The 13,767-nt window shown below is 64.9% G+C and overlaps 1 protein-coding gene across 3 annotated transcripts in view; it reads left to right on the top strand.

Annotated features, from left to right (window-relative positions):
* The window catches only part of MAP3K12 (mitogen-activated protein kinase kinase kinase 12), an 83,321-nt gene extending 69,581 nt beyond the window's left edge, over positions 1-13,740 (top strand). For all 3 annotated transcript variants that reach the window (XM_044995609.1, XM_044995611.1, XM_044995610.1), the window contains exons 6-14: positions 336-494; positions 1,996-2,104; positions 2,836-2,945; positions 3,193-3,309; positions 4,954-5,091; positions 6,309-6,924; positions 7,932-8,002; positions 8,364-8,640; positions 9,425-13,740. In XM_044995609.1, coding sequence (XP_044851544.1) covers positions 336-494; positions 1,996-2,104; positions 2,836-2,945; positions 3,193-3,309; positions 4,954-5,091; positions 6,309-6,924; positions 7,932-8,002; positions 8,364-8,640; positions 9,425-9,523 — 1,696 coding nt within the window. In that variant the 3' untranslated portion in view covers positions 9,524-13,740. The remainder of the gene's footprint in view (positions 1-335; positions 495-1,995; positions 2,105-2,835; positions 2,946-3,192; positions 3,310-4,953; positions 5,092-6,308; positions 6,925-7,931; positions 8,003-8,363; positions 8,641-9,424) is intronic.
* Positions 13,741-13,767: the final 27 nt, after the last annotated feature.

Genomic DNA, 13,767 nt, shown 5'->3' with positions numbered 1-13,767 from the left:
TCCTCCTGCCCTGCAGCACCTTGAGGTGGGATTTGAAGGGGGATTTGGGGAGGGTCCACAGAAGTACTAGATCTGGGGCAGCTGGAGGGGTCAGTGCGGGGCAGGAGTGTTTGGAGCTGGGGGAAGCTTGTCCATGGATTGTAGAGTTCTCCCTGGCCTGGCCACCAGTGGGTGTGCGGGGACGGGGGACACCCTGCTGGGTCCAGATGATCTTCCCAGGCTGGCACCAGCTGCCTCCTCTCCCCATTCACCTGGTGCCTTGGGGGCCATGAGGGAAGATTCTGGTGCCCCCACTACTGGAGAGCTCCCCACATCTGCTGACACGTCCCCCCCAGGTCCTTCGGGGTGGTGCTGTGGGAGCTGCTGACAGGCGAGATCCCCTACAAGGACGTGGATTCCTCGGCCATCATCTGGGGCGTGGGCAGCAACAGCCTGCACCTGCCCGTGCCCTCCGGCTGCCCCGACGGCTTCAAGATCCTACTGCGCCAGTGCTGGTGAGTGACCCCAGTGACCCCCCAATGACCTTCCAGTGCTGGTGAGTGTCCCCAGTGACCCCCAATGACCTTCCAGTGCTGGTGAGTGTCCCCAGTGACCCCCCAATGACCTTCCAGTGCTGGTGAGTGCCCCCAGTGACCCCCCAATGACCTTCCAATGCCGGTGAGTGCCCCCAGTGACCCCCCAATGACCTTCCAGTGCCGGTGAGTGCCCCCAGTGACCCCCAATGACCTTCCAGTGCCGGTGAGTGCCCCCAGTGACCCCCCAATGACCTCCCAGTGCTGGTGAGTGCCCCCAGTGACCCCTCAATGACCTTCCAGTGCTGCTGAGTGTCCCCAGTGACCCCACCAATGACCTTCCAGTGCCGGTGAGTGCCCCCAGTGACCCCCCAATGACCTTCCAGTGCCGGTGAGTGCCCCCAGTGACCCCCAATGACCTTCCAGTGCCGGTGAGTGCCCCCAGTGACCCCCCAATGACCTCCCAGTGCTGGTGAGTGCCCCCAGTGACCCCTCAATGACCTTCCAGTGCTGCTGAGTGTCCCCAGTGACCCCACCAATGACCTTCCAGTGCTGGTGAGTGACCCCCCAATGACCTTCCAGTGCTGGTGAGTGTCCCCAGTGACCCCCAAAGACCTTCCAGTGCTGGTGAGTGTCCCCTGTGATCCCCCAATGACCTTCCAGTGCTGGTGAGTGCCCCCAGTGACCCCCCAATGACCTTCCAATGCTGGTGAGTGCCCCCAGTGATCCCACTAATGACCTTCCAGTGCTGGTGAGTGCCCCCAGTGATCCCCAGTGCTGGTGAGTGCTCCCAATCCCCAGTGCTGGTATGTGCCCCCAGTCACCCCCCAATGACCTCCCAGTGCTGGTGAGTGACCCCCCCAGTGCCCCTCCAGTGTTGGTGAGTGCCTCCCAACCCCCCAGTGACCCCACCATTGCTAGTGCGTGCCACAATGCCTCCCCAGTACTGGTGAGTGCCCCCCAGTGACTCCCCAGTGCTGGTGAGTGCTGGTGAGTGACCCCTGACCCCCAGTGCTGGTGAGTCCCCGTGACCCCGTGTACTGGTGATTACCCCCCAGTGGACCCCCCCAATGCTGGTGAGTGCCCCCCAGTGCTGGTAAGTCTCTCCCCAGCATCCTCCACAACAGCCCCCCTGGTGCTGGTGAGCCTGGCCCCAGTCCCCAAGCTGGCAGGAGGCAGGACCCCCGTGTTTCACCCTCCCAGGCTGAGCCCCCCATGCTGCCCCCACCCCATTACCATGTGGGCCAGGTGCAGATTCAGCCCAGAGTGGAGCAGTTGATTCTCCCCACACACACACACACGCTCCTTCCTTCAGCTGTCGATTCCTCCCCCGGCCAGTGCCACATGCCAGGAGTCTGCTGGGTCTCAACCCCATCGCCTGTAAGCCAGGTGCCCTATCACCCCACACAAGCCAGAGGGGCCCAGGCTCCCTGCTGGGGGTCCCGCGCCTGCCCCAGGACCCAACCCTGCCTCTGCCCCCCAGGAACAGCAAACCCCGCAACCGGCCGTCCTTCCGCCAGATCCTGCTGCACCTGGACATCGCCTCGGCGGACGTGCTCTCCACGCCCCAGGAGACCTACTTCAAATCCCAGGTGGGTCCCCCACTGCAGCCCCCATGCATCACCCAGCCCCCCACCGCTCTCCCTTCCAGCCCCCTGCTCCTCCTTCCAGCCCCCCACCGCTCCTCCTTCCAGCCCCCATGCACCCGCCCAGTCCCCCACTGCTCCTCCTTCCAGTCCCCATGCATCACCCAGCCCCCCACCGCTCTCCCTTCCAGCCCCCTGCTCCTCCTTCCAGCCCCCCGTGCACCTGCCCAGTCCCCACCACTCCCCCTTCCAGCCCCTGGCTCCCTCTTCCAGCCCCCCATTGCACCTGCCCAGTCCCCCCCGCTCCTCCTTCCAGCCCTCATGCACCCGCCCAGCCCCCCACTGCTCCTCCTTCCAGCTCCCATGCACCCACCCAGTCCCCCACCGCTCCCCATTCCAGCCCCCCATGCACCGCCCAGTCCTCCATTCTCCCCCTTCCATCCCCTGGCTCCCTCTTCCAGCCCCCCATGCACCCACCCAGCCCCCCTCCCAGCCTCCCTACTCTCCATTCCAGCCCCCCATGCACCTGCCCAGCCCCCCACCGCTAATCCTTCCAGCCGCTGTCCTTCCAGCCACACTCTCCCCTCGCTGTCAGTACTGTCCCCAGTGCCCCAGCAGGGGGTGCTGTTTGGAGGTTTAGCTGTAGACTCACACTCCCCTCCTCCCCCCTGGTGCTTATTGAAGCCCCCAGGGTCCTGTCCTGGGGCCGGTGCTGAGGCCCGTGTCGCCCCCTGCAGGCCGAGTGGCGCGAGGAGGTGAAGCTGCACTTTGAGAAGATCAAGTCGGAGGGGACGTGTCTGCACCGGCTGGAGGAGGAGCTGATTAACCGGCGCCGTGATGAGCTCCGGTCAGGGGGGGCCCGGAGCAGGGGGGCATCCCACTGGGATGGTGGGTGGGGATGGGGCAGGGATCTCCATGGCAGGGGGATGTCCCGTTCAGATCAGGGGGCAGGGCAGGGCTTGGGAAGGCACAGGGTAGGGGTCGTCGGAGGGGAGGGGGTGATGTCCCATTCTGACGGGGGAGGGGGACCTTTGGCCTCACCTCCAGCTGTGTGATTGACAGCTCCCCTGCCACCCCCCCCCCCCCGCCCCCAGGCACGCGCTGGACATCCGGGAGCACTACGAGCGCAAGCTGGAGCGAGCCAACAACCTGTACATGGAGCTCAACTCCCTCATGTTGCAGCTGGAGCTGAAGGAGAAGGAGCTGCTCAGGTGAGGGCAGCCCCCAGCCTGGGGAGTCCAGCCCCCTATTACTGCCCCCCAGGAGAGACCAACCTGCCCATCACCACCTCCTGCAAGGATCCAGCCCCCCACAATCACTGCCCCCTCAGGGATCCAGCTCTGCATTACTGCCAATCTAGGGGGCCCAGCCTGCGCATCACGGACCCCTGGGAGATCCAGCCCCCCCCCCCCATCATTGCTTCCTGGGGGCCCAGCCCCCCATCACCACCTCCTGTGGGAATTGACCCTCTTATCACTGTCCCTCTGGGGAAATCCAGCCCCGCATCACCACCCACTCTGGGATCCAGTCCGCCATCAGCACCCCCTGCGGGGATCCAGCCCCTCCTATCGCTGCCTCCCCGTGGAGCCCAGCTTACCAATAACTGTCCCCCAGGGGCTCCAAGCCCCCCATATCCAACCACCAGGGGGATCCAGAGCCCGATTCCCATCCCAAACGGGGGGTTCAGCTGTCCGATCTCTGCCCCCCAGGGGATAGCCTGAGCCCCCAACACACACGCATGGTCCCCGAAGGGCTGGCTCTTGGGGATTCCCCCGCCATGATCTCCCACCTGCTGAGTCCAATGAACTCAGTGGAGCTCCCACTGATTTACACCAGCTGAGGGTCTGGCCCCTGCCCCTGCAGGTGTCGTAGGAAGGAGTAAATGTTCTCCTCCCACCCCCACCTCCACAACCATCCTCGGACCAATTCCTTCCTGACCTTGGAGAGGGACAACTTTATGCCTTGGAGCATGAGGGTGAAAGAGCATTAGTCTGATCTGGGCAATGGTGGGGAGGGTGCAGTGCCTGGACTGGGGCTGAGTATGATGGGGACAGTGCCCAGGCCAGGGCTGAGTCTGATGGGGGCCAGGCCCGGGCCAGGGCTGAGGTGCCATGCCTGGGCAGAGCTGAGTTTGGCGGGGGCAGTGCCCAGGCAGGGCTGAGTCTGACAGGGGCAGTGCCTGGGCAGGGCTGAGTCTGACGGGGGCAGTGCCTGGGCAGGGCTGAATCTGACGGGGGCAGTGCCTGGGCAGGGCTGAGTCTGATGGGGGCCAGGCCCGGGCAGGGCTGAGTCTGACGAGGCCAGGGCTGAGTCTGACGGGGGCAGTGCCCGGGCAGGGCTGAGTCTGATGGGGGCAGTGCCCGGGCAGGGCTGACTCTGACGGGGCCAGGGCTGACTCTGACAGGGGCAGTGCCCGGGCAGGGCTGACTGACGGGGCCAGGGCTGAGTCTGATGGGACCAGGGCTGACTCTGACGGGGGCAGTGCCCGGGCAGGCCTGACTCCGACGGGGGCAGTGCCCGGGCAGGCCTGACTCCGACGGGGGCAGTGCCCGGGCAGGGCTGACTCCGACGGGGGCAGTGCCCGGGCAGGCCTGACTCCGACGGGGGCAGTGCCCGGGCAGGCCTGACTCCGATGGGGGCAGTGCCCGGGCAGGGCTGACTGACGGGGCCAGGCCTGACTCCGACGGGGGCAGTGCCCGGGCAGGGCTGACTCTGATGGGGGCAGTGCCCGGGCAGGGCTGACTCCGACGGGGGCAGTGCCCGGGCAGGCCTGACTCTGACGGGGGCAGTGCCCAGGCAGGCCTGACTCCGACGGGGGCAGTGCCCGGGCAGGCCTGACTCTCTCTCCCTGGCAGGCGGGAGCAGGCGCTGGAGAAGAAGTACCCGGGGCTGTTCAAGCCGCATGCATCGCGCAGTCTCCTGCACGGCAACACGGTGGAGAAGCTCATCAAGAAGAGGAACGTGCCCCAGAAGCTGTCGCCGCACAGCAAGCGGTGAGGGGCCCGGCCTGGGGCCGCAGCCACACCCCTCACCTTGGGGTGGAGGCAGGGTCAGGACTCCTGGGTTCTGGCCCTTGCTCACTGTGTTATGAGGAGGGACAAGCCCCTTTCCCTCTATAATGACCTGGGGGGTGGGGGCTGTGAGGTGGAATCACCACTAGGCACCTGGGGGGAGACTGAGGCTCAGGGAGGTGGGGGAGGGAGATGGGGGGGGCTGAGGCACAGGGAGGTGGGGGCAGTGGCGATCGGTGGCAGAGGCTCAGGGAAGTGGGGAAGGAGCTGAGGCTCAGGGAGGTGGGGGGAGGGAGATGGGGGGCTGAGGCACAGGGAGGTGGGGGAGGGAGGGGGCTGAGGAAGAGGGAGGTGGGGGAGGGAGCTGAGGCTCAGGGAGGTGGGGGGAGGGAGATGGGGGGCTGAGGCACAGGGAGGTGGGGGAGGGAGGGGGCTGAGGTAGAGGGAGGTGGGGGAGGGAGCTGAGGCACAGGGAGGTGGGGGAGGGAGATGGGGGGGGCTGAGGCACAGGGCGGTGGGGGAGGGAGGGGGCTGAGGTAGAGGGAGGTGGGGGAGGGAGCTGAGGCACAGGGAGGTGGGGGAGGGAGATGGGGGGGGCTGAGGCACAGGGAGGTGGGGGAGGGAGGGGGCTGAGGTAGAGGGAGGTGGGGGGAGGGTAGATGGGGGGCTGAGGCTCAGGGAAGTGGGGAAGGAGCTGAGGCACAGGGAGGTGGGGGAGGGAGATGGGGGGCTGAGGCTCAGGGAAGTGGGGGGAAGGAGCTGAGGCTCAGGGAGGTGGGGGAGGGAGATGGGGGGCTGAGGTAGAGGGAGGTGGGGGAAGGATATGGGGGGGCTGAGGTACAGGGAGGTGGGGGAGACAGCTGGAGGGGGAGAGCTGAAGCACTGGAGGTTGGGGGGGTCTGCGGCTCAGGAGGGTCGGGGGATGGGAAGTGAGACACAGGAACATGGGGGAGGGAAGCTGAGAGGGGAAAGGCGTGGGGGGGGGAGCTGAGTTGGGAGAAGCTGGGGGGGGCTGAGGGATTGGATGGGGGAGGGGCACTTGGTTTGGGGAGAGTGAGGAGATGCAGGAATGGGGACAGGGAAGGCACCTGGGATCAAAGAGGGGGGGGGCACAGGAAGTGGGGAGGGGAAGGGTGCAGGGCTCGGGGAGGGGGAGGGGCGCAGGGACTGGCCCCCCCCTGACCCACGCCGTCCCCCAGGCCGGACATCCTGAAGACGGAGGTGATCCTGCCCAAACTGGACTCGGCCATTGCCCAGGTGTCGATCCCCGCGTGCCAGAAGGGCCCCACCTCCCCGGGCCGGAGCCGCCGGGCCAAGCCGCGCTACCGCAAAGCCAGCGCCAAGGGCAGCTGTGGGGAGCTGGCAGGGCCCCGGGCCCCGGAGCCGGCGGAGGTGGGGCAGCAGCCGGAGACGCCTGCCTTCCTGCGCGGGCTGCAGCACGACCTGCTGCGCCGGATGTCCTCGTCCAGCCCGGACCTCATCAACACCACCCTGGAGGCCGAGGCCAAGAAAGAGGGGGCCCCTGCCGGGCCCGAGTCGCCCCCAGCCGAGCAGCCCCGCAGCGAGACCCCCAGCGAGGACACGGCCTCGGTGCCCTTCTCCAGCAGCCCCGACTCGCCCTCCTCCAAGCAGGGGGCCGTGGGGCCAGCGGACAAGAGCCACCGGCTGCTGGGCCTAGCCCAGAGGCTGCAGCCGGGCGAGGAGCCCGACAAGGAGGCAGGCGTGGCGGGCAAGGTGGGCAAGGCCTGTGGGGTGCCGCCGCAGCACCTGACGCCCGCAGAGCTGCTGTACCGAGCCGCCGTGACCCGGAGCCAGGTGAGCGCGGCTCAGCGGGGGCGGGGCGCCTGGGTTGATTTCAATGGGTTGACTGTAGGGGACGGTTGGTTGCGAAGCTGATCGCCTGTCGGGGGTGCATGCAGCAGCGGTGGGACCGGACCACTGCGCCCAGCTCTGGGGTGTGCCTTGGGTGGGGGAGATCGGAGGAGCCGCAAAACTGGCCGCGGGCTGGAGACGATGCTGGCAGCGAGGGGCTCGGCAACATGGGGCTGGAGACATGCCTCCACCAGGGCTCCTGGGCCCTTCGCAGGGGGGACCAGGCACTGAGGGGCTCCTCAGTCGAGTGGGGACCAGGCAGGACGGGAACCAACAGCTGGAGTTTAAAGCCCCCAGCGTCAAAGGAAGTATTCAGCCCCAGTTTGTCCCGGGGCGGGGCGGGGCGATGAACCATGGGGACACGCTCCCGGGGTAAGGAGGAGGGACGGTGTTCTCCAGCGTTCGGAGGCTGCAGGCCCAGCCGGACTGCCTGTGGGGAAAGTGAGTCAGAGCCAAGTTACTGGGCTCCTGAAGGGGCTGACGGGGGGGAATTCGCTGGCCTGGGCTACCTGGTTTGGCTTGTTCCCCCACATCCCTCAGCATCCCCATCCCTGTGCCCTGCCCCAATCCATCAGCTCCCCATCCCTGTGGATCCCCAATCCCTCAGCCCCTCCTTTCCACAAGCCCCGTGCCCCTCTCCAGTCCCTGTGCTATCCCAGACCTGGGCTGGCCCCACAGCTCTGCCGGTGCGCCACAATCCTGACACGCCGCCTCCTGCTAGCCTAGCCCTGGGATCTGGTGGTGCGAGTCACTTTCGTTACCGTCCGAGGCCTGGGCAGAGTCAGTAGGTTGCTGGCTCTCACATGGCCGTTCTGGCTGGAGACAGGCCCTGGGCGGGTGTCCCGGCTCTCCAGGGCAGCCTGTGCCCGCCTGTGCCCACGGGGGTCACAGCAGCCCGGGCGGGGAGCGGGTCCGGCTAATGTGGCTCTTCTCTGCCTTCTGCTCGCCAGAAGCGAGGGGTCTCGTCCGAGGAGGAGGAGGGAGAAGTGGACAGCGAGGTGGAGCTGCCGCTGAGGCAGAGGTGGGTACGGGCCTGGGCTCCTGAGCCTTCAGCACCATTGCTCGGCCATGTGGCCTTTCTCCCCTGCCACTGGCCTGCCGTGCCTGGTGGGCGCCGGTGCAGGGCAGGGGTCGTTGTGGCACGTGGGTGTTTGTCACCCTCTGTGGGGCGCTGTAATAGTGCCGGCACCTGCTCGTTGTGCTTAAGCCCATGGCTAATGGTCCTAGTCGTTAGAGCAGGGCGGGGTTGGAAGCCAGGGTGGCTAGAACGGAGGGAGGGGGGGCTACACACCCCGAACGCCTGGGTTCTATCCCTGGTTCTGTCACTGACAACGCCCCTCCCCCCCCGGCTGGTGGGTGATGGGGGGCTGCTCTGCTGACAGGTGGCCCCAGGGGCTGAGCCAGCGCCAGTCGCTCTCCACCTTCAGCTCAGAGAACTTCTCGGACGGGGACGGTGAGGAGGGGAACACGAGCGACGCGTCGCCCAGCGGCACGCCCGACGTGGCCAGCACCCACACGGGCGAGCGCTCCGACGACATGCTCTCGCAGAGCTGCGAGATCCCGCTCGACGCCCTGGCCCACTCCGACGGCCTGTCCGAGAAGGAGGCTGCTGTGCGGCAAGTCAAGAGACAGCTCAGCGCTGAGCAGAATGCCGCGGAGGTGAGTGAGTGCCCCCCCGACTGGGGGCTGCGGGGTGCAAGGGCTCGAGGGAGGGTGGGGGTCCCTATACCCCTCAGCTGGGGGCTGCGGGGTGCAAGGGCTCGAGGGAGGGTGGGGGTCCCTATACCCCTCAGCTGGGGGCTGCGGGGTGCAGGGGCTCAAGAGGGGTGGCAGTCCCTGTGCCCTCCCACTGGGGGCTGGAGGGTGCAGGGGGCTCGAGGGGAGGTGGGGGTCCCATGTGCCCCCCCTGCTGGGGAATACAAGGGGGGGGTGGGATCCCCAGTGCTTCCCCCATTGGGGGCTGGAGGGTGCAGAGGGCTCAAGGGGGGGTGGCAGTCCCTGTGCCCCCCCACTGGGGGCTGGCGGGTGCAGGGGGCTTGAGGGAGGGTGGGGGTCCCTGTACCCCCCCTGCTGGGGGATGTGCGGAATGCCAGGGGGCTGAGGTGGGCGGGGGTCATAAGAGCTCCCCCTCTTGGGGACTTTAGGGGGGTACAGGTGTTCAGGGGAGGGGAGTCCCAAGTGCCCCCCCTGCTGGGGGATGTGGGGACTGCCAGGGGTTCCAGGGGACAGATTCCCGGGGGCTCCAAGAACCACTGGATTGGTGATGCCCATAAGGGTGAGCCCCGGGTTCATCAGGACTGGCAGTGGGGCCCGTCTGCGCAGGAGATCACATCGGGTGGAGGTGGAGTGGCGGTTTGGTTTGGCATTGGGGGTGGGGGTGCCAGCTCCCCCCTCTTCCCCCCATCTGTGCTCTGATCTTGCCTCTCCCCCGGCTCCGGACCAGACCCCCTCCGTGTACGAGGACTCGGACTGCGACAGCGCCGAACTGGACCACTCGGGCAGCGGAGACACGCACAGACTGCCGGCCGCCCCCAGCTCGTGATGCCCCCCCCCACGAGGTTGTACAGACCCCCAGATATTTATATAAATAATCTATAAATCTCTATATAAAGCTATATAATGTATAATCTACCCAGAGGCGGCGCTGGAGCCAGCTGGAGCGGCCCATGCACTGAACTCACCTCGGTCCTGATGGACAGACTGAGGGGGCCGGGGGCCTGGGGGTTCGCCTTGTACAGCTGGAGACCAAGAAATGCCCCACGGCGTCAGACTCCTGGCCAGAAGGGCCCAGTGGCACTGGCGCCAGCTCAGCGCAGGACCGGCCCGTGATGGGCAGTGTCTGGGAACAGGCCCAGGATGCACCGGGGCAGCGGCTGGGATGTGGAGGAGCATAATCCCCCCCTATCTGCAAAGGTGAACCCAAGAGAGGCGAGACGTGGTGCTATCCCGGCGCTTCGCCCGAGCAGCCCCGTTGGCAGGCTGGGTGCGGCCGTGAGCTCGGCAGGAGCCGGAGAGGGCGGGCAGGCAGCGTGGGACCCTGTGGGCAGAGGAGTGCAGGTTGCTACGTCGCGGAGATCGTGTGGAAGCTCCTGCGAGACCAGTCAAAGCCCAGCAGAGCAACCAACCGCCCCCAAAATCTGCCCAGCGCAGCAACGCACCAGGCTGGGGCAGACCCTCGAGCCGACCTGCCCCCGGGGACAGAACTGCGATCCCAGGCTCCTGCTCCCAGGCAGACCCTAGACCCAAACCTCCTGCTCCGCAGCAGCCGCCCCACCAGCTCAGCACCAAGCAATGCTGCCCCCGCCCCAGGCCGCTGCAGCGCTGCCGGCTTTCGGGCCAAGGGAGGGTGGGGGTGGCCGCGCTGCCTCCTGCTGGGACCCACATGCACTGCACTTTTTGTTGGTGTTAATTTATTTTAAACGAATGTTTACATTTGCACTTGTGTCCTGGTTGGAACAGGGAGGGGTGGGCGCTTGGGGGGGGTGGGACTTAAAGGGTGGACTCTGTGGGGCTGCTGACTCCTCTGAGCCCCTGTTGTGTGGGGGGAGGCAGCTCCCCCTTCCCCTGTTTATGTAGCTGGGTCCCTCCCGCAGGGCTGTTTCTCAGGTGAAAGTCCCGTCACCCCCCAGCATCCCTTTCCTTCTGGAACGGTTTGGCCTTGCTGCTGAGTGTTTGGCCCCATGGACGCGCGCGCCCCCTCCCCGGCAGTGCAGGTGTGGGGAGCAATGAGCCCGGCATGGGATCAGTATGGGCTGCCCCCAAACCCCAGTGACCAGACAGCAAATGTGAAAAATCAGGCTGGGGGGGGTGGGGGTTAATAGGCGCCTATATAAGAAAAAGACACCAAAATCGGGACATCTGGTCACCCTAGTGGGCTGCCTGCTGTCATGCTGGCAGAGCCCCATGGGCCGGTTGGCCCCCGTCAGAACCCCCCTGCAGAGCCAAAAGCCCTGTGCCGCCCCCGCCAGTGGGCATCTTGCCACTGCCCTGAAGGGGGGGTGGCTCAGGCCCTAGGGGGAGGGGCAGAGCGCTGGCTAGCTGGGGGTGGGGTTTGGCGTAGCTCCTGCCTGGTTTTTAGCCTTGCTTGATGGGGCATGTTTCAGCTGGCACCTCCTGGGGTTTCTGTAGGTCCTACATCATCGCATTACAGAGGGAAATGCAGTGGGCATTGGCGGGAAACCCCTCATGGCCACTGGGGCCAGCCCCACACCCCATCAGTCAAAGCTCCTAGTTTCCCTGGGTAGCTCCTGGCTGGCCTAGGGTCCCGGCAAGGGGGCAGGCAGTGGGGTGGGGGTGGGGGGGCTGACAGCTAAATGCCCCCAATCCCATGTAGCACATTCACCAGCACTGGACTAACCTGCCCCACCCATGCCTGCTGCCTGGCCAGCACAGCTGTGGGTTGGGCTCCCCTGATGCCCAGGCTCTGGGGAGGGGAGGGGGGGTTTCTGGCAGGGTACTGCAGGGCCAAGTTTAGGGTCACCAGATGTCCTGATTTTATAGGGACAGTCCTGATTTTTGGTTCTTTTTCTTGTATAGGCTCCTATTACCCGCCCCAACCCGATTTTTCACACTTGCTGTCTGGTCACCCTAGCCAAGTTCCCCGGCCTGTCAGGTTTGTGGCTAAGGCGGTGGCGGCCTGTGGGCCATCAGCCGTGGCGTCTCCCCACAGGCAGGCCCAGCTCGCTGGCTCATGGAGCTTTGCAGCTGCATGTTGCTTTCTGGCCACAAAGAAGCTCCCCCCCCCAAAAAAAAATCCACACTGGGCCCCCCACAGCCCCCAAAACAGGGGAGGCCACTTGCCTCTCGTCTGCCCCTTGTGGGGGAAAGGAGCATGTTTTGTGCTGGTCATGCACCTGTCCCAGCAAGCTCACCCGCTCAGAGAGAGGCAGTTAGTCCCCATGGCTAGACCCCTTGCCTGGGACCCTTCTCTAGCTCTGCCATTGGCCTGCTGGGAGACCTCAAGCAAATTGTTTCCCCTTCCCTTTGCCTCAGTTTCCCCATCTGTACAATGAGGCTCATGCTAGGACCCTGCTGTGCAAAGACACTAGCTGGGTATTAAATCAACAAGGGGGCAGGAAGGGAACCAGCAGCCCAGCGAGGAGCCTTGCCCTGAAAGGGTCACCCAACACCTCAGGAGCAGGCCCCACAGCCCAGGCCAGTGCTCTAGCCACTAGCCTATGCTGCCTCCCATTTGTTTGTAGCAATTCCTTTGGGGCCAGGCAGAGCCAGCTGCAGCCCTTGTGCGCCAGCAACCAAGGCCCCCAGCTGCCTGAGGGACCAGGGGAGAAAGAGACCGTGGCCAAGGGGTAGCACTGAGTGACATGTTTTGACCCAAACTTTTTGGGGGACACAGGGCTGAAAAATGCAACTTTGGGGTCATCCAAGCGGTTTGCCAATTTCTGTTGGAGTCACCAAATTTCCCCCCCCCCCCCCAAGATAAAAATCCAGGAAAAAGGGACATGAAACATTGACTTTTTTGTTTCAAAACGACTTTTTGGTCCCACATCCCACCCCCCTCTGGCCCAGCCCTAGGGTGGCACTTGACCCTTTGGTTCTCCTCAGTGGCCTGCTTCCCCCCCCCCCTATGCAAACATCTGCTTCTGTCTCCTGGCCATGCAATGTGCTTCAGGGCAGCAGCTAGGGGGCAGGGCTGAGAGCATCCCCTGGACCCAGCCTAAAGGTGGTCGCCTGTGCACTGGCTCTGCCCTGCCAGCAGAGGGAGCTGGGAAGGAAAAGGCTGGAGACAGACTTGCTGATCTGCCATCCTCACCTGCCTCCACCCCAGCAGGCACCTGCCTGTTCACCATGTGCAGAGGATGGAGCACTACATGGCCCAGCCTCAGGCAGCATGGCCCAGAGGGTGGGTGGGTGGGGGGGGAGAGAGGACACCCCCCTTCCTTCCAGCAGTGGGAAAGGATTGAACAGCAGGTGCACAACCCTGCCCTAGGCTCTCCAGGTAGGCTGGCTGCTAAGAAAGCTCCATCAGGGTAGAGCTAAGCTGTGCCAGGTGACAGCAGCACCTGACTGTGCTCTCGGACAGGGCAGATGGCAAGAACTGCACCCAGGCTGTTCCGGTCATGGCTGCCACAGTTGCAGGCAGGAGGAATTCCTGTAGGCCCCTGGGGGACGGGCAGCCAGACCTGTAAGCCAGTTGCCATGTAGGCTGCTGGCTGTGCACTAAGCTCTCTGTACAAGGGCAGTTTTCTAGCACTTTGGGGTGGGGGGAGGTTTCAGAGCAGCTCCAGCGGGGACACCACTTGGTGGATTTTGAGAGAACTCAGCTCCATTTGAGGTGGTGTTTAAAGCCACACCCAGCTAGTCCTGGTGCATTACAACACTGAGCACTGCATGGGGAAGATCTGATGAGCAGGAAACCACCTGGACCTTTTAGTCTTTAGCCTCTTGCCTGCAGCTCGCAGCTGCAGCCCTCACCCAGACTTGCTCCACAAATCCCCATTCACAGGTGCTTTCCAGAGAGCTACGTTCTTCCCTCCAGCCCACTGTCCTTAACACAAATCTCCCCCCCCCACCCCTTTCCTGGAGGATGGGAGAGAAGATAGAGTCGGGGGAGCTCCCATCCTACCCCACTGCTGTCATTCTTCCTGTGGAAGGCACGTTCTCACTCCCAGGCGAAGCCATACCTCGATACCTGTTCTCTACACCTCTGTGACATACATCAGTGTAAGATAGCTGCTGGATGTAGTCTGTCTGTACCGTTCTACCACTGCTAGATGAGTAATGACACTGCCGATTTCAATTAAAGACCATTTTGTATGGAAAGTGCGG

This window comes from Mauremys mutica, chromosome 20 (assembly GCF_020497125.1).
Source record: "Mauremys mutica isolate MM-2020 ecotype Southern chromosome 20, ASM2049712v1, whole genome shotgun sequence".
NCBI classification, from domain to species: domain Eukaryota; kingdom Metazoa; phylum Chordata; order Testudines; family Geoemydidae; genus Mauremys; species Mauremys mutica.
The sequence above is the reverse complement of the archived record's forward strand: the minus strand, read 5'-3'. Positions and strand labels throughout refer to the sequence as shown.